This window comes from Erpetoichthys calabaricus, chromosome 9, assembly GCF_900747795.2.
Source record: "Erpetoichthys calabaricus chromosome 9, fErpCal1.3, whole genome shotgun sequence".
Classification (NCBI taxonomy): domain Eukaryota; kingdom Metazoa; phylum Chordata; class Cladistia; order Polypteriformes; family Polypteridae; genus Erpetoichthys; species Erpetoichthys calabaricus.
Genome location: NC_041402.2, coordinates 11,919,235 through 11,939,465, shown reverse-complemented (window position 1 = coordinate 11,939,465; position 20,231 = coordinate 11,919,235). Strand labels below are relative to the sequence as shown.

The 20,231-nt window shown below is 43.6% G+C and overlaps 1 protein-coding gene across 1 annotated transcript in view; it reads left to right on the top strand.

Moving 5' to 3' along the window:
* nek6 (NIMA-related kinase 6) overlaps positions 1–20,231 on the top strand; it is a 303,451-nt gene that overhangs the window by 265,345 nt on the left and 17,875 nt on the right. The window contains exon 9 of the mRNA XM_051931987.1: positions 11,337–11,450. Within this exon, the coding sequence (XP_051787947.1) occupies positions 11,337–11,450 (114 nt within the window). The remainder of the gene's footprint in view (positions 1–11,336; positions 11,451–20,231) is intronic.

Genomic DNA, 20,231 nt, shown 5'->3' with positions numbered 1-20,231 from the left:
ATTTATAGGTCTGTACCCTCTGCACACAGTCACCTCTGATGATCACGGGGTCCATGAGGGGTCTGGGCCTCCTAAAATCCACCGCCAGCTCCTTGATTTTGCTGGTGTTCAGGTGTAGGTGGTTTGAGTCGCACCATTTAACAGAATCCTTGATTAAGTTCCTATACTCCTCCTCCTGCCCACTCCTGATGCAGCCCACGATAGCAGTGTCATCAGCGAACTTTTGCACGTGGCAGGACTCCGAGTTGTATTGGAAGTCCGAGGTATATAGGCTGAACAGGACCGGAGAAAGTACAGTCCCCTGCGGCGCTCCTGTGTTGCTGACCACAATGTCAGACGTGCAGATCCCAAGACGCACATACTGAGGTCTGTCTTTAAGATAGTCCACGATCCATGCCACCAGGTATGAATCTACTCCCATCTCTGTCAACTTGTCCCTAAGGAGCAGAGGTTGGATTGTGTTGAAGGCGCTAGAGAAGTCCAGAAACATAATTCTTACAGCACCACTGCCTCTGTCCAAGTGGGAGAGGGATCGGTGTAGCATATAGATGATGGCATCCTCCGCTCCCACCTTCTCCTGGTATGCGAACTGCAGAGGGTCGAGGGCGTGTTGAACTTGTGGCCTCAGGTGGTGAAGCAGCAGCCTCTCCATGGTCTTCATCACATTGCGGTGCAGCAGTCTATTAGCCGGCGAAAGCACTGTCTGTTGTTATGGTCCTGCCTTTGTCCAGAAACAACTCCATAAGCTTTACGACCACAGACTCGGAAAGTCTTTGCACAGGGTTGTAACTTAAAGCACAGTTCTCACCAAAACATTACCAGATGTCCGAAATCGCAGCAAATCTGTCATTTTTCACACGTTCTGCATGGGTGTCTTTGTTGTCAAAGCGCAAATGCCACATGGTAGTCTGACAGCGGTCACGGGACGTCGTATCTTTGATTGCTGGTACAACAAATAGTTCTGAGCAGGCATCAGCCACAACGCTGCTCTTGTGAAAAGAATGGAGATAAACGCCATCAACTCAGAGAGGGAGAGGCCAGTTTGTTGTACCAGGTGAACGTCACTGAGAGAATAAAACTAATATAATAAAAAAACAAGCATACTCAAAATTTATACCGGGTGTTATAGACTCAAATCAAACGTATGTTTCTATTATATTGTAGAAATAATAATAATAGCAGCTCACTACTCAAAACGCAGAGCACCTGCACTCGAACCAGCAACCTTTTGGTTATAAGGCAGCAGTGCTTACCTCTGCACCATCCACGAATACGTATGAGCTGTCGATTTGAGCTTGGGTTTGTAACTCGTTGACAGCTACATGTAAATTGAGTGATTTTTTTTTTTATCTTTGGTTATATTCTTGAATAAAAACGCACTGTTTATTTGATATTTGGACTAAAGTCTTTACACATTATACACTTGACATTATTATTACTATAACATGGAAAAAGTTCCTGCTTTAGTTATGTGTTCAGCATATCTTGTCTCGTATTTGCTTTCATCCTTCACTTACCCAGATTATGGTGGACACAGAACACACATGAAATGCGTGTATTCCAAATAACGATATATTATTTACCCAATACAACTCCAGGCACCTCACACCCAGCTAAACAGACTTGAGCTGGGAGAACTTCAGCTGTGTAGTGGAGGGAATAGGATAGCAGGCAGCTTGCTGCTTCTGCTGATGGACACATTTGCAAAACAAAAAATGTTGATGGTAGAGGAATTTAAGGTGGGCCAGGATTATGAGTTTATTTGTTGGCTTCAGAGATTCTATTGTTAATTGTATGAGGAAGTCGGGAGTGGAGGAGAAGTTTGTAAGAGTGGTACAGGATATGTACGAGGGAAGTGTGACAGTGGTGAGGTCTGTGGTAGGAGTGACGGAGGTGGGATTACATCAGGGATCGCCTCTGAGCCCTTTCTCATTTGCAATGGTGATGGACAGGTTGACAGATGAGATTAGACAGGAGTCCCCGTGGACTGTGATGTTTGCTGATGACATTGTGATCTCTAATGAAAGGAGAGAGGTGGAGATATGCTCTAGAGAGGAGAGGAATGAAGGTCAGTAGGAACACCAAGACAGAATGCATGTGTGTGAATGAGAGGGAGGTAAGTGGAATGGTGAGGATGCAAGGAGTAGAGCTGGCGAAGATGGATGAGTTTAAATACTTGAGATCAACAGTACAGATTAATGGGGATTATGAAAGAGAAGTGAAGAAAAGAGTACAGGCAGGGAGGAATGGGTGGAGAAGAGTGTCAGGAGTGATTTGTGACAGACGGATATCAGCAAGAGTGAAAGGGAAGGTCTACAGGACGGTAGTGAGACCAGCTATGTTATATGGTTTGGAGACGGTGGCACTGACCAGAAAGCAGGAGACAGAGCTGGAGGTGAAAGAGGTAAAGATGCTAAGATTGGCATTGGGTGTGAGGAGGATGGACAGGATTAGAAATGATGACATTAGAGGGTCAGCTCAGGTTGGACTATTGGGATACAAAGTCAGAGAGGCGAGATTGCGTTCGTTTGGACATGTGCAGCGGAGAGATGCTGAGTATATTGGGAAAAGGATGTTAAGGATAGAGCTGCCAGGCAAGAGGAGAAGAGGAAGGCCTAAGAGAAGGTTTATGGATGTGGTGAGAGAGGACATGCAGGTGGTGGGCGTGACAGAGGACAGAAGAGATGGAACAAGATAATCCACTGTGGCAACCCCTAGCAGGAGCAGACGAAAGACGAAGATGAAGAAGATATATTATTTACATGGAGTTAACAATTTATTTAAATTATGTTATATGCATACTTTAATGCATTTCATCTTAAAAATGATATCAAGTATATATCCTAGTATTCTATCAGCACAGAGCTCCAATAAGATAGCTCTTGGAAATGTAAATCGACTTAGAAGCCAGTCGTCATCATCTCTAAACATGTGCTCTCTTCTATTGAATTGAATTGAATTCCTTTACTGTTATTTTATGGTACAATGAGATTCAGTATGCAAATCCTCCATAAACTTAGTTTCCTATAAAATGATAAAATTACAATAATAGTAATAATACGATAAAAGGCAATGAAAACCATACAACATGAAAGCATAAGTACAATATACATGCACATATAGTGCAGATAGTGCAAATGGTTCATAAAATGGCTCAGGTTGTGCAATGTTACAGTTGTAGTACACGTTTACAGCGAGGTAATTGTAATTATAAGTACAAACAGTTCTACCGGGAGCACTTGATGGACTGTTTGAGTGCGTTTAGAGCTCTTTTGATGAAACTGTTTTTGAGCCTTGAGGTCTGTGCAGACTCTGAATCGTTTGCCGGGTGGGAGAAGTTCAAATAGACTGTGGCATGGGTCAGTGGAATCCATGCAGACGCAGGTGGCTTTCCTGAGGCAGCGTGTGCTATAAATGTTCTCCATGGTGGATGCTGTATCCCGATAATCCTCTGTGCTCTCGACACAGCCTGCCGTAGAGCTTTACGATCAGCTTCTCTGCGACTACTGTATGATACCACACACAGATACAGTGGGTTAAAATACTCCGAGTGGTGCACTGAGAGTGACAACGCTAAAGCAGCTGTGGCATTTGGATTAGTTTGGCCATTCTGTGGACCATTACATTGTTACAGGTTGATTACAATCAAGTGCCTTAAATTTATAAATGATATGCGGTTCATTTCAGTGTATTTAATAAAGCCGCGTCAGGGATGGGAATCTAAAAAAGAAAGGGAAACCACACAGGAACATTAGCACTGCTTTGACGCTGGGTGCCGCCAGTTTGCAAAAACAAGCAGAAAAGTGCATACACAAGGGGGTACTGGCGTGAGAATGTGCGTGGCTTTACACAAGTTTAGTTTTTATACATCGCAATGTGAGCGTGGAAACGGGCATACGCATCATTTATACATGAGGCCCCAGATGTGAATCCAGTAGAACGCCTTTGGGATGTGGAAGAACAGGAGAGTCTTTACATGAATGTGCAACTGACCAATGTGAGAATTGTGTGATGCAATTATGACGACGTGGACCAGCATCTCAAAATCGTGTTTTCAACCACTTGTGGACCCTATGCCAAGGAAAACTGAGAGGGGGTTGGCACAACCCAGCATTGGTACATAAGAAGAGAAAGACATATGAAAAGTTGAAAGAATTCTGCTGGATCTTCTTTATCAATGCCTTTGAGGATGTTTAAGACCTGGATGAGGCCCCCACGCCATCTTCTCTGCTTGAATATTCATTAGGTTCCTTACAACAGCAATCCTGAACAATCTAAAGACAAATGACTAGAAGACAATGACACAAGAAAAGAAACTGACGGGATAAGGAAAAGTCGGGAAGATTGTCGACACCACCTAATGTCAGCTGTACTGGATAAGAACATAAACTTGACAAATGAGAGGAGATCATTCGGACCATCAAGCACATTTGTTTAGCTAATAGCTGAGCTGTCCCAATATGTCTCTCAGATTCTTCTTAAAGGTTGTCAAGATTTCTCCTTCAGCTGCATGACTCCAAAGTTTGCTCCAGACTCCTACTATTCTTTGCATGTAGAGGTTCTATTGAGTACATCATTCTCCGTTAAGAATTCTGCTGGACCTTCTTTATCGATGCCTTTACAGATTTTGGAGATGTGGATGAGGCTTCCCATGCAATTCTTCACTGCTCGAGTATTCAGAATATTCCTTATGACAGCCACCTTGGACAATCTGAAGACAAATGTCAAGAAGAAAATGACACTAGCAAACCAACCGCCAAGGTGACAAACTGACGGGACGAAGGAAAAGTTAGGAAGACTGTTGACACCACCTAATATCAGCTGTGCTGCATATGAACAAAAGAAACTTAACAAATGAGAGGAGACCCCATTTGTGTAGCTAATAGTTAAGCTGTCCTAATCTTGTTACATGTCTCCATAGTTTGCTCCAGATTCCCACAACTCTTAGCGTAAAGAAGAGCTTCCTGGCGTTAGTCCCTTAATTTCCACTGGTGTCCTCAAATATGTGATTCTTGGTTAAGTTGAAATATTCTGCTGGATCTTCTTTATCAATGTCTTTGAGGATTTTCAAGACCTGCATTAGGTCGCCACACAGACTCCTCTGCTTGAAAATTCAGAAGGTTCCTTACAACAGCCACCCTGGACAATCTGAAGACAAATAACGAGAAGACAAACTGATCAGACGAAGTAAAAGTTAGGAAGATCACAGACACCACCTAATATCAGCTGTGCTGGAGATTTCTGGATAAGAACATAAACTTGACAAACGAGAGGAGCCCATTCAGACCATCCAGCACATTTGTTTAGCTAATAGCTAAGCTCTCCCAATATGTCACCCAGATTCTTCTTAAAGATTGTCAAGGTGTCTACTTCAGCTACATGACTCCAAAGTTTGCTCCAGACTCCTACTATCCTTTGCATGAAGAGGTTCTTTTGAGTACGTCATTCTCTGTTAAGAATTCTGCTGGATCTTCTTTATCGATGCCTTTACGGATTTTGGAGACGTGGATGAAGCCTCCCATGTAATTCTCCACTGCTCGAGTAATGTTCCTTATGACAGCCACCTTGGACAACCTGAAGACAAATGTCGAGAAGACAATGATACAAGCAAATAAACCACCAAGGTGACAAACTGATGGGACGAAGGAAAAGTTAGGAAGACTGTTGATACCACCTGATATCAGCCGTGCTACAGATTGCTGCAAACGAATATAAGAAACTTGACAAATGAGAGGAGACTCTTCAGACTAACAAGCCCACTTGTTTAGTTAATAGTTATGCTGTCCCGGTATCTCCTCCAGAACCTTCTTGTTACATGTCTCCATAGTTTGCTCAAGATTCCCACAACTCTTTGCATAGAAAAGAGCTTCCTGGCTTTGGTCCCATAATTTCCACTGGTGTCCTCAAATATGTGATTCTCGGTTAAGCTGAAAGAATTCCACTGGATCTCCTTTATCAATGCCTCTATGGATTTTGAAGACCTGGAGGCCCTCCTTGCTGTCTCCTCTGCTCGAGTATTCAGAAGGTTCCTTACGACAGCCACCCTGAACAATCTGAAGACGAGAAGATAATAACACAAGAAAACAAACTGACAAGGTGACAAATTGACGGGATTTGATGGGAAAAGTTAGGAAGACCCTTGAGACCACCTAATATCAGCTGTGCTACAGATTGCTGCGTAAGAACATAAGAACGTAATAAATCTGACAAACAAGAGGAGGCCATTCAGTTCATTGAGCTTGTTTGTGTAGTTGTAGGTGACATACGGGATGGACGGGCATCCTGACCGGGAGAGGGGATAGTTCCTTACCTGGACGGGAGGCTCCGAGAGGGCATAGAGGCCAAGAGAGAGGAAGGTGCCAGACCCAACAGAGACTTCACGAGTGGATGGATGGACAGAGAAGAAGATTTCTTACCCAGATGGGGGGCCCTGGGTAAATGAACAGGTGTCCTGACCAGCCATGGTTCCAGTACCTTCCCTGGACAGGAGATAAGAAGAGAAGGACTGGGAAGGACTGTCTCCAAGGGATGTTTATTCTCTCCAAGTGCTGGATGACAGCCATTCTGGAACCAGCAGGGAATGCTGGGAGTTGTAGTCCGGCAGCACAGCCCTGCTGAGGTCCATGGGTGCTGCAGGGATATGCACTCTTCAGTATATTGAACTTCCATATGACCCGGAAGTACTTCCAATGGACATTAGCCCTGGCACTGGGTCCATAATAAAAGGGACCACACAAGGCAAGTTGGAGCTGGAAGGAAGGAGGGCAACACTCGACTGGTAGGTGGGAAAGGAGAAGTGATTGTACAGAGAAATGTCTGCTTGTTACATTTGAGAGGTATTATCATCCATTATTTAAACCCGGGACTGTGCTGGTGTCTTTGTGTTTGCCCATTTCCATCACAGTAGCTAATAGCTAAGCTGTCCCAATATGTCCTCCAGGTTCTTCTTAAAGGTTGTCAAGGTTTCTGTTTCAACTCCATGTCTCGGTAGTTCGTTCATGGGTCCCACTACTCTGTATAAAAGAGTCGTGAAGCGTCCTAGTGTGGTGTTTCTAAGATTCTGTGTTTTATCTGTGGGTAAAATGGGGGAAGAAGCCCTGTGGAGAACACATAAATGGCACCCAGACTGGCCAAGCAGAGGTTTAAACCCAGGACTGTGGTGCCATCGAGTCCTAACCACTGCGCCGCCATGCTGCCTTACACCTGAGTGTGTCTCCTCTAATTGGACAGACAGACGTCGGGTCACAACTGACCCAAACAGACAGCGAGATTCTTTTGTAAAGTTAAACAGGCTGCACCTTCCCCCGTGCCGACTGATCTAGTCTGAATTATTATTATTATTATTATTATTTTTTTTTTTCTTGCTGTGCCACAGATACAGAGATTTCTTCTTTTCACGCACTGATGAGGTGGCAGCAACTGTCAGGCCGACATGACAGAAGCAGCCTTCAGCTGGCACTTGCCGTCCATGCTAATGAGCAAAAGCCACATCGCTGGGTGAAAGGTCAAAACAATTATCAAACATTCCCTTATTAAAAAAAAAATAGAACAGGAGCGTCAAGTTCCTGCCACATTTTGAATACAGGAAAAAAAAAAACACGCGGTTGCTGTTGTTCGTTAAGGAAAGGCTTTGAAAGGGGAGCGCGAGCAGGGGGGACACAGAGAGAGGACATAATATTCACAATTATCCAATGGCGACTCATTAGGACGACGGATTATTCCATTATTTGCTGCTCCATGTGATAGTAAGCAAGAGTGACAAGAAGCACTTGAATCGCATTATGGATTAATAAGCAGCTGGGGCTCTGTGTGGGCCGCACGCTGCGATGACACGCGTCTCGCTTACTGAGCGGCGCCGGCACGCCGCACAAATCGCCTTTTGAAGACAATCCCCATTAGCACTATTGATTCCTCGGTATGTAAATGAAGCATTTTGGTGGCAGAGACATCGAGAGACGGTGCGAAGAGACGCCAGGGGCCTTGGGGTTCTCCTGACATTGTCAGAAGAGTGGCGCACACACACACACACACATGTCTCTCTGCACGCGCGCGCGTGTGTGTCTGTGTGTGTGCGTTTGACGTCCAGTCGTAATTAGCGGGAGATGAAGTGGCATACAGCTGGCACATCCTGGTGCTGCAGTCCCCTCTTTGTGGATCTCTTTGGGATAAACATTTCTGCCGATGCAGCCTTGAGAGCGAGTGAGTGAGTGTGCCAGTGTGCCAACCATCCAAGGCTGAAGCTGCTTTGGCACTCACGGCTGACTCTGAAACAAACACAGTCATTTATTGGGTGAACTAGCAGAGCATCATGGGGGGCCGAATTCTACCCTATACTGACAGGTACACAGCAGCAGGATGGGACTTTACACTCGAACAGTCGCACGTCTGTACGTACGGGAGCAGAATTGAAACATTCTGACTTGAATGAGAGTCCGACAGACAGGTAGAAATGAAAGTCACAGTGTAACAAACAGAAAGATGTGAAAGGCACTATATGATAGATAGATAGATAGATAGATAGATAGATAGATAGATAGATAGATAGATAGATAGATAGATAGATAGATAGATAGATAGATAGATAGGAAAGGCACTATATAATAGATAGATAGATAGATAGGAAAGGCACTATATAATAGATAGATAGATAGAAAAGGCACGATATAATAGATAGATAGATAGATAGATAGATAGATAGATAGATAGATAGATAGATAGATAGATAGGAAAGGCACTATATAATAGATAGATAGATAGATAGGAAAGGCACTATATAATAGATAGATAGATAGATAGGAAAGGCACTATATAATAGATAGATAGATAGAAAAGGCACGATATAATAGATAGATAGATAGATAGATAGATAGATAGATAGATAGATAGATAGATAGATAGATAGATAGATAGATAGGAAAGGCACTATATAATAGATAGATAGATAGATAGGAAAGGCACTATATAATAGATAGATAGATAGATAGGAAAGGCACGATATAATAGATAGATAGATAGATAGATAGATAGATAGATAGATAGATAGATAGATAGATAGATAGATAGATAGATAGATAAATAGATAGATAGGAAAGGCACTATATAATAGATAAATAGATAGATAGGAAAGGCACTATATAATAGATAGATAGATAGATAGATAGATAGATAGATAGATAGATAGATAGATAGAAAAGGCACTATATAATAGATAGATAGATAGATAGATAGATAGATAGATAGATAGATAGATAGATAGATAGATAGGAAAGGCACGATATAATAGATAGATAGGAAAGGCACGATAGATAGATAGATAGATAGATAGATAGATAGATAGATAGATAGAAAAGGCACTATATAATAGATAGATAGATAGATAGATAGATAGATAGATAGATAGATAGATAGATAGATAGATAGATAGATAGATAGATAGATAGATAGGAAAGGCACTATATAATAGATAGATAGATAATCTTTTTATTTGTGATTTAGTTGTTCCCTGCACAGACTCGAGGCCCCCCATGCCAGACACAGCAAAGCAGCCCCACAACATCACTGAGCCTCCTCCATGTCCCACAGTACGTCTGTTGTTCATTTCTTTGAAAGCTTCATTGTTTAATCTGTGGACACAGAGCTGATGTGACTTGTCTAAAAGCTCCCGTTGTGTCTCGTCTGTACAAGGGACATTCTCCTAGAAGCACTGTGGCTTTTCAATATGCATTTGAGCAAACTTCAGTCTGTTTTTTTTTATGTGGAGCCCTCCTGGGTCTTCTTCCATTGAGCCCACTGTCACTCCAAACGCAACGGATGGTGTGATCAGACACTGATGGGCCTTGGCTTTGGAGTTCAGCTTGTACCTCTTTGGATGTTGTCCTTGGCTTTTTGTCTGCCATTCTCACTATACTCCTGCCCATTCTGGGGTCGATTTCCCTCTTACGGCCACATCCAGGGAGGTTGGCTGCAGTCCCATGGACCTTAAACTTCTTAATAATATTTGAAACTGTTGTCATAGGAACATCAGGCTGCATGGATGGTCTTCTCACCTTTGCCTTTCACATGCTTATCTATCATTTTCTTTCTGATCTCCTCAGACAGCTCTCTCCATTGCTGTCTCTGGTCCGTGTTCAGTGTAGGACCCACGGTGACACCAAACAGCAGCGTGACGACTTTTCCCCATTTCACTCGTCTGAATGACTGAGTGCACGATTGGAGACGTGTGCGTGATACGAATTCAAGTAAACGGCTTGTCTGAAAAAATCGCTCAAATCTGATTATTTAGGATCTTTTCAAACGGTCCCAACAAATGTGTGCAGGCCATTTTAGATCTTTGTAGACTAAACAGTACTTTTCACATTTGCTTCGCTCTACTCCATGACATCTTAAAGGCCTGCCAGTATACAGGGGACAATTGCTTCTCATGTCATCACTTATCAAGAGGCATGCCGTACTTTTTCAATGAGCTGTAAGAGGACTAAGAAATTTGTCCACATCTGGAAATGAGGAAGGGGGCAAATACTTTTTCACAGGCACTGAGGTCTAAACATAACATTCCTTGTAGTTTATTATGATAACATCATATATTTCTTTACCTTTTTAATATCCTCTGCACGTTGCTTAGATTGGTGTTTCTCAGTCGTTTGGTTGCTACCCACTTTTGGGTCATGGGTTGTCACAGGTGGGTTCTGAGCTGCTATTGTTTATAATGGTAGTGAATTTACGGTGGGTCACGAAGTGGCACGTAAGTAGGTCACCACTTTGATGATCATGCTGGTACCACACTCTGATGATCATAGTCGATTACCACCCCCCCAACTGACAATCATGCTTAATTCAACAAAGGAGAGCTTTCTCACCCTTGCTTGATTCACTAAGAGGGACCACCCCTCCACACTCTGATGATCATACCTTTGGTGGGCCACGAGGACCCTTACATGGGAAAAAGTAGGTCACAACCTTGGTGGGTCATATTAGAAAGGTTGAGAAACACTGGCTTAGATGATGTTAATGTCTCAACATAAACCCGTCAGTCCTTGTCAGAGGTCGCTTCCATTGAAGGATTTGCCAACTCCGCTCGGGGAATGACGGGGCATGGAAGATAAGTGAGGAGGCTCTACTACCCACTGCATCGTCCTGCCATCCTTAAGCCATGATACATTTGTATTTCATGTAGGTAATTAATGGAAGGTTCTAACAGAAACTCCACAAGGTGTTTAATGTTACTGACTTCAGCAACTTGGTAATGCCTGTCAGATGCCCGCTAACCTGCCAGATGCCCGCCATTGCTTGGTTTAACTCTGTGGTGTAACCTGCTCTTTTGGTTTGTGTTCCTGCAGATGGCAGCCCTCCAGAGTCCATTCTACGGTGACAAGATGAACCTTCTCTCTCTGTGCCACAAAATAGAGCAATGTGACTACCCACCACTGCCCACAGAGCACTACTCCGACAAGGTAGGAATTCTTCATACCATGTTTTATAAACCTGAAATGTAAAAGTTACCAAGTGTCACGGAGTGAGAACAACACCCACACCTCCCTTTGTGTAGTTTTCGAGGCGCCTGGTGGCCGGTGGATGGCAGGGTGGTCATTTCTCCTGCTTCTCCACTCCAGAGATCTAGAATCAAAGCCAAGCCCACCCACCATCTGTGAAGGGTTAACCCACTGTCCCTGTGCTTGTACAGCTCTGTGCCAAAGTCATCGTCACTTGTGAAAAGATGCTGAAAAGTGGCAAACGCTTTCAAGGGCAATGTCATGAATAGCTTTGAACGAGCAGTGAACATTCTAGAAAGTGCAGTACGCCAAAAGAATGAAGTCGGTATCTGGTGGGCCCACCACCGTTTGTCTTCTCTTCAGTCGGTTGTCATTTCACTAATTCCACCCACCTAGTGAAATAGTCCACACCCACCATCAGGTAAGTCTTCTGATCCTTGCTAATTGGAAAGGTTCCCATTGAGTCCATGCCTGGGCACTGCCCTGGAGTGGCAATGCTCACTGGTTGAAGCTGTCCAGAGGGGATGCCAGGTGGGGTTTTGTATTGCTGACAGGTAGTACAAATCTCGACACTGGACCAGGCATCTTTGCGTATCGTCAGCCACCGTGCCGCCTCCAGGATCTTAAAGAGTGTTTTTGTGTGTCCAAGGTGACCACCAGTCCGGCTGTCATGGTAGTATTGTAGGAGATACCAACTGATAATGGTAACCTCAATCCTTGGTCGTAACACAGTGATAAAGGACCCCTTGAATTCCTATAATGTATGCGGTCTGGCCTCTTCCCTGAGCCCCCTCTCCATCCCCGACATACAGGACTAGCAGCTTGCGATTGTTCAGGGTGGAGATCAGGCCAAAAGGTTGGAGTGCCGTCTCTCGTTTGTCGGTGCTTTGCGGGTATTACGTGGTTGTCCTGCACTATTTTCTTGATTGGATTTAAGTTTTGTCTCGTGCCCGTCCTTGCATCGTCTTCTTCGGAGGGAGCTGTCCCACCCATCTCACCCCGAAGCGCTTCCGAAGCGGTGAAACTTTATATTCATCTCTACGGTTCACAGGATCTGAAGGACTTCATTTACATCTGTCATGGACATTGTCGTGAGTGTTTACTGTTGGGTGTTGTATTTGTTATCGCCGTAGGGGAAGGGGAGGGTTATCTGATCATTTGTTGTTTATTTTCCATTTAATATATTATTATTCATTTATTTGATTTATTGGATTTCGTGTCTCGGTCTATGAGTGAGTGTGGGTTGGGCCAAGTCTGGGGGCATTCCTGGAATCCCCAGCAAAAAAATCAATAAATCACCGTCCCTTCGACAGTGTGAATCTGAGCGCCACCGGACTGTTACAAAGTTCCCGAAGGTCCTCCCCGTGTCCACATGACCCCAGCTCCACTTCGGGCTTTGGCTGTCTGAATCGGTTTGATGATGTGGAGGTCAGGGCTCTGTCCAGTGCAGGATTCTCTGGTCCTCTTGTTATGATCTTGTGCCATGCTGCAGAGCAAAAGCTGGGACCGATCAGACTCCTTCCTGATGGTACTACATGATGGATACGAATCTGGCTGCACTTGTCAGCAGTCGGAGGGTCCATCAATTTTGTTCAAATCCCCAACTCAGTTTGCAGAAATGCAGCGCCAGACCTGCATGAAAACCTCCACAGTGGCCTACAGATAGTCAGCCATCTGATGTTCTCCGGCCTGTTGGTTGAAAGCTAAAACGTTCAGACTTTAAGGACCTGCTGACATTTTTCTGTGCCCCCGTCGTTACGTATTCATGTGCAGGTGAGTCGTTTTCTTTATTTCCATCTTGGAGGGATGGCTTTTTGGTCACATCTCTTCCATGAAGACGTCTCTGAACTGTAGATGAGTGGTTTTCATCAGTTCCGCGTTGACAGCAAATAGCGATTTCAAATTGAAGTAAGCTTGATGCATTGCTCGTTTGCTGCTCTCGGTTTCCATGGCCGTCCACTGCGTTTCCAGTCCTCAAACTCACCATTATCAGATCTTCCAGCCCTGCCTGGGGTTCAAGTGCTTGTTCTGTTTCTTTTGTTTATGATCTGCAGTATTCTTTACGTTTTATGGATCTGCAGCTAAGCCAGAGTTACGTTCCATGTGTTTTGTGGGTGGTCCCCCATGAGGCGGGGCGGGGTCACCTGCCAATCACCGTCCTTATAAATCCAGGGAGCCTCTCGCGGTTCCTGGCAGTTCATTGTGAATGCACTCTGGAGTTGGTGAGTCCTTGTGCTGTGGTTTTTGTGGATTTTGACCATTTTGCTCTGTTTTTTTTTTTACTTTGCCCCTGCCTGGGGTTCAAGTGCTTGTTTTGTGTCTTTGTTGTTCTTTTTTTGCTTTATTTGTATGTGTCACTGTCTCTTTTGTTTATGATCTACTGTATTCTTTACGTTTTATGGATCTGCAGCTAACCCTGTGTTATGTTCCATGTGTTTTGTGGGTGGTCCCCCAAGAGGTGGGGCCACCTGCCAATCACCATCCTTATAAAGCCAGAGGGCCTCTCACACTTCCTAGCAGTTCATTGTGAATGCGTGTTGTGGTGCAAAATTTTGTATATAAGTTGCTAGTACTATGTTAGCCATTATGGATGTAGTGAGAATTCAATCAAAATCACCAATTTTGCTATGAAAATGGAGGAGGTCCTTCTCACTGGCAGTCCAGGTTACGAAGATGTCATCTATATAACGGAGAATGAACTTGTACAGGTTCCACATCAAGCATGGCAACAGAGATGTTCCTGTAGCAGCCGACTTCAACAGCCATGGACACTGCAAAAGGGACTTTAAAGTCACAGGGCGTATGGGCAACTTCAGAACACACCAAGAGAGAAGAGAATGGGAAGCTAAAATGTAATACATTACAACAAGAGACAAGAGTTTCATGGCCAGATATGAGGATTGTTTGCATCTCTCGGACTGACACAGATAACCTGACTACAGACCCACATTGTATGGAAAAACTCCTCAAAAACTTCCAAAGACTCTGTTGGACAGTCATCTCATCAAAAGATCTTGAACATTAGAACAATCTGGACGAGAACAGGCCATTCAGCCCAACAAAGCTCACCAGTCCTATCCACTTATTTCTTCCAAAAAAACTTTAAGTTGAGTTCTGAAGGTCCCTTAAGTCCTACTGTCTACCACACTACTTGGTCGCTTATCTCACATGTCTGTGGTTATCTGTGTGAAGAATAAACTTCCTAATGTTTTTTGTGAAATTGACCCTTAACAAGTTTCCAAATGTGTCCTTGTGCTATTGATTTACTCATTTTAAAGTCACCGTCTCGATCCACTGGAAAATTCCCTTCATAATTTTGCACACGTCAGTCAGGTCTCCTCTTCATCTCCTTTAATGGCTCAGCTCTCTTAATCTTCCCTCATAACCCATCCCCTGTAGTCCTGAATCAGCCGTGTCGCTCTTATCTGGACTTTCTCTTGGGCTGCTATGTCATTTTTATAGTCTGGAGACCAAAATGTCACCCAGTACTCCAGATGAGGCCTCACCAGTGTGTTATAAAGACTTGAGCAGAACCTCCTCTGTGACTTGTACTCCACACATCAAGGCGTGATATAACCTGACATTCTGTTTGCCTTCTTAATGGCCTCTGGATGTAGATTGCGACAAGTCCACTACGACTCCTAAATCCTTTAATCTTTCTTCATTACTCATCCCCTGTAGCCCCTTAATCAGCCTAGTTGCTCTTCTCAGGAGTTTCTCTTGAGCAGCTATGTCCTTTTTGTCAAAACTGCACACAGGACTCCAGATGAGACCTCACCAGTGTGTTATAAAAACCTGAGAAGAACACATCAAGGCGCTATATAACCTGACATTCTGTTAGCCTTCTTAATGGCTTCTGAACACCGTCTGACAGTCGATAACTTAGAGTCCACTTGACTATACTTTGCTCTCCGCTCTTGCTAAATGAATCTTAGCCTGGAGAGGTCTATTAAATAAAGAGAGGTGAAGGTCCCGGTAGGGTTTATCTGCTCAGGTCATCAAAACATTTTGATGGCGTTCTTAGAAAAAACAGAAAAATCAATCGTTTTGGAAATGTCTGCTGAATGGCAGAATGAGAGCTAACAAGCCAGGGAATGAAATAACGGGTTTAATTAACAACAACAATTGGCTTCTAATTAAGAAACTAGTTGGATTGAAATCAGTTGGAGTTGGAAGCTCCAATTTAGCTGGTCATTTCTCATCTCGTTTCACGTCTCATTTCTGTTTGGGGGTGGCACGGTGGCGCAGTGGGTGGTGCTGCTGCCTTGCAGTTGGGAGACCCAGGTCCTCCCTGCGTGGAGTTTGCATGTTCTCCCCGTGTCTGCGTGGGTTTCCTCCCACATTCCAAAGACATGCCTGTTAGGTGTATTGGCGATCCTAAATTGTCCCTAGTGTGTGCTTGGTGTGTGTGTGTGCTCTGCGGTGGGCTGGCACCCTGCCCGGGGTTTGTTTCCTGCCTTGCGCCTTGGGGTTGGCTCCAGCAGACCCCCATGACCCTGTAGTTAGGATATAGGGGGTTGGATAATGGATTGATGGATGGATGGATTTCTGTTTGGCTGCCATTTAATGAAGAAAACAGGGCTATTGAAATGAAGGGAAAAGGAGTTAATTAGCAATGAAAACTGGTCAATGATTAGGTAAAGGGTTAGAACAAAAACCTGCAGCCACTGCAGCCCTCCAGGACCGGAGATGGACACCCATGTCCTAGATGGTCTCCCCATCCAAGTACTGGCCAGGCATGAACACACTTAGCTTCATGTGGACGACCTCTTCTGACGCGCATGTGGTACGGCTGGAAGTGCTTTTGCAATTCTTTGGGACTGAAGTACTTTGGGATCCCTAGTCCATGACAGCCTGTTTGTCTGCATTTCTGCACATCTGGTAACACCTGTCTACTTGAGAGAGACCTTGATGATGCAGGATGAGCACCCTGTGTCTTGTGGGTCCGCTCACTTCATCCAAGGTGTAAAGGTTTGGAAGTTCAACCACCACATCGACTGTGGCCTCACCCTTTTTAGTCCGACTATCCCCTGCGCACTTTGCTTCCTTCTACACAGATGTTTCTGTTTCAGTCCATCAGATGATGCCATTGATCATTAGCACCTTAATCAAGTCCTGGACTCAGTGCCTAGAAAGATCTCACGTTTTTAACCGGAACATTCTCAACCTCTTACGTGAGTTTCTTTCTTTAAGGATCTTCCAATATCTGATTTCTTCACTTTTTGTAAAAAAACGAATGTTTGGGACTTCTGCTCTTTTCTATTGACACAGTAATCCAGAACCTTCTTAAGTTTTTGTGTGAACTGTCTGAAGTGTCTCTGACTCTTGCAAATGGCTGTAGGTTTTCTTCAGAATCCCTCAGGCATGTTCAACTTGGGATATTTGTCAACTCTTACCTGGCTGAGGGTCCCATTCAGGGTCACCTCCTGAACAAATTATAATGGATGAACCTCACGGGGACTGAATGAAGTGGGATCATAACACTTTCTGACTGAATCGTAGGGTGGCATCAAAGAATATAAATCTGGACACGTTTCCCCATCAACCATTTGCAGCACCATTACTGCGAATCTGTGACGGCTCAATTGCTTTTGTTTCCTGCTCACCATAAGTGTTTATCTAGCCAAACCGCTCCTGGCTCTTTCCTACGCTGAGCTGAGGAGTCTCTGAGGAGCCTCTTGGCATACATTCTGCAGATTTAAATAGATTTTGGCAGACATTGTTGGCCGCTGGGGTAATGCAAATGAATCCTTTTCGAGGCTCCATGGAGAACTGCTGGCTTCCCTCTTTAACGGATACCACCTTCCTCCACAGCCTGTAATATTCTTCTTTCCAAAGAGCCCACCACACTTTTCCTTTATGGAGTTTGTCCTGCTTTGGACAAGTTAATTTCCTTAAGCCCTGGGTAACAACCTGTGGGTCAGGTTGACATCCCCATTAAGGAGGTCTTTATAGGAAGTAGGCCTGTTGCCCTCTGCATCCACTGGAACTAGGAGATTGATCAACAGTGATAAAGGCATGGTGGATGTGGGGTACTAGAATGATAGGAAATGCTTTGACACCTGAAAAGATGGAGCCACCTTGGGTGCATGCAGCTCACATTAAGGACGTTGGTGATTCCATGACCACCCCATGGGCCTGATCCTTTAAGAGATGAACAGGGCTGTGGTTGTAATTTAATGATGGCGAAGGGTTAGACCATTCGCTGGATTTGCTCCTCGATGTCAACTTTCTCAACGACCAGATCGTGTTCCTTTTTTCATGAAGAACGTGCTGAACTTCCTCTTCAATGCTGCTGGAATATGAAAAGCGGTCAACCACTTCCAGTGCTTTTCTAGGTAATGATGACAGCTCAGTTACTTGGCCATGGATATTGTATTGCACGGGTAAGACGCGTGTCAAAAGAATTCTCAGAGTCCAAGAGTTCGTTTTAAAGGTATTTAGTGAAAGTTAAAAGCTAATAATCCACACAAGAATAAAAGAAAAAATAGTTATACATGTAGAATAAAAGGCAAAAAAAAAAAAGGAAAAATGTATCTTCTTAAACTTAGCTTTTCTTGAAAGACTTTAGTTATTTCTATGCTTAAAGGTTCTTAATTTCTTCTTCTGTACGCCGTAGCGTACTGTGCGGTACTTAAGTAGACAAGTTTTCTTTACTTGTTATTTCTCACATTCAAAGAGCCCGTAGGCCATCGAGCACTGTTACTGTGGTCTCGTTTCTTCTTCTCTACTTAAAGGTTCTTAGCTTCTTCTTCTGTACGCTTTACGTACGGCACAACACATAAATTAAGTGCTGTTTTCTTATATATTTACAGTAATCCCTCACTTATCGCGGGAGATAGGTTCCAAGGCCGACCGCGATTACTGAATTTCCGCGAAGTAGGGACACCATATCTATTTAATTATTTAACGTGTATTTGGACGTTTTTAAACCCTCCCTGTATTGTTTACCACCCACCCTTTACTCTATTAATAACAGGGACAACTGCTAAGCAATATGAAATCGGTAGATAAGTTTACACTTAGTGTATAGCGAAGTACACATAGCTATATATGACGTGATGATGGTGATGAATATGCTGCGCAGTAAAAATGATGACGATGAAGGTGATAATCCCCTGAATGCAGTAGCAAGAGCACGTTAATGCTGAATGAGTGAGATGAGACTTCCTGGTTAATGCAGCACTCCGTCGCTGAGCCAATCAGCAGCACACAGGAACTTAACTGCGTGCTCTGATTGGGTAGCTTCTCAGCCATCCGCCAATAGCATCTCTTGTATGAAATCAACTGGGCAAACCAACTGAGGAAGCAAATACCAGAAGTAAAAAGACCCATTGTCCGCAGAAACCCACGAAGCAGCGAAAAATCCGCGTTATATATTTAGATATGCTTACATATAAAATCCGCAAAGTCGTGAATCCACGAAAAGTGAACCGCGAAGTAGTGAGGGATTACTGTACTTCACACATTCAAAAGGCTCGTAAGCCGTTTGGCACATAGGCAAGTGCCCAGGCACGGTCACGTGCGATCACGGTTAAAAACCATATGCCTCTACACCTTATACAAGGCAAGGCTGTCACTAACTAACTGAAGAATAATGTTTACTCCAAGCTGTTAGAAATGGTAAGAATATACCAATACGATTCTATTTACGGGGGTTATAGGAACTATATAGGAATTTATGCATTGTCATCTAAGAAATATTCATGAATCTTATAGAACAAGGAAAATGGCTCTTACAGATATCTTGGTATTTTCCAAAACCTGAGCAAAGGAGTCATTTATTGATCCAGAATGCCTTGTGCTTCTCGTCACAAGGCCACACAATTGCTTAATGGTGGAGTGGATTCATTTCATGGTATCATAAAATGTGCATCTGCTCCACTTGAGATCTCTTAAAAATGTATTTCAAGGTATCTCAATTACATTTTCAGATACTGTATCTCAAAATAACTCCCTGTGCATTTCAAGATATCTCAAATGCACTTCAAGATATCGCAAAATCACTTCCGGTCTATTTTATGATTTCTCAAATTGTATTTCAGATATCTCAAAATGAATTTGAGATATCTTAAAATGAATGGGAAGTTCTTTTAGGATATCTCTCTATTATATAACAAAAAATCTTGGGTTGAGATGTGACCTTCTCAGAAAGACACTTTGATGTCTTGTGAGAACAACCAGTTTAAAACAAGACCACGGACATCTAACCTCTCAGTTGGTGGAATGCTTTTGGCAGACACACTTCATGTGCTCTCAGCTCTTAAAAATTTTATACGTTCTAGATGGCACGTCAACGACTAAGCGAAGAAGAAAGAGCAGTGCGTCGAAAAGAGACACAAAAGTGTTGGAGAGAAAAGAAGGCAACAAAAAGAACAATAATAATCTATGTGCAAATTCTGAAAATAAGGAAAGTAATAATTAGCCCCTGCGGTGGGTTGGCACCCTGCCCAGGATTTGTTCCCTGCCTTGTGCCCTGTGTTGCTGGGATTGGCTCCAGCAGACCCCCGTGACCCTGTGTTCGATTCAGCGGGTTGGAAAATGGATGGATGGATAATTAGCCCGGACCAAGTGGTATTGAAAACCTCATAGGTCCAATCGGGGTCAGAAATAAAAGACTTCATAAAGACGTTCAAAAACGTCTGCGCGATACACATGCAGAGCAAGTTAAAGAATATGAAAGTAGGAAAGTTTGAAAGTATTAAAAAAAAAAGAAAGTAAAGGTCGAATTAGCACAAATAA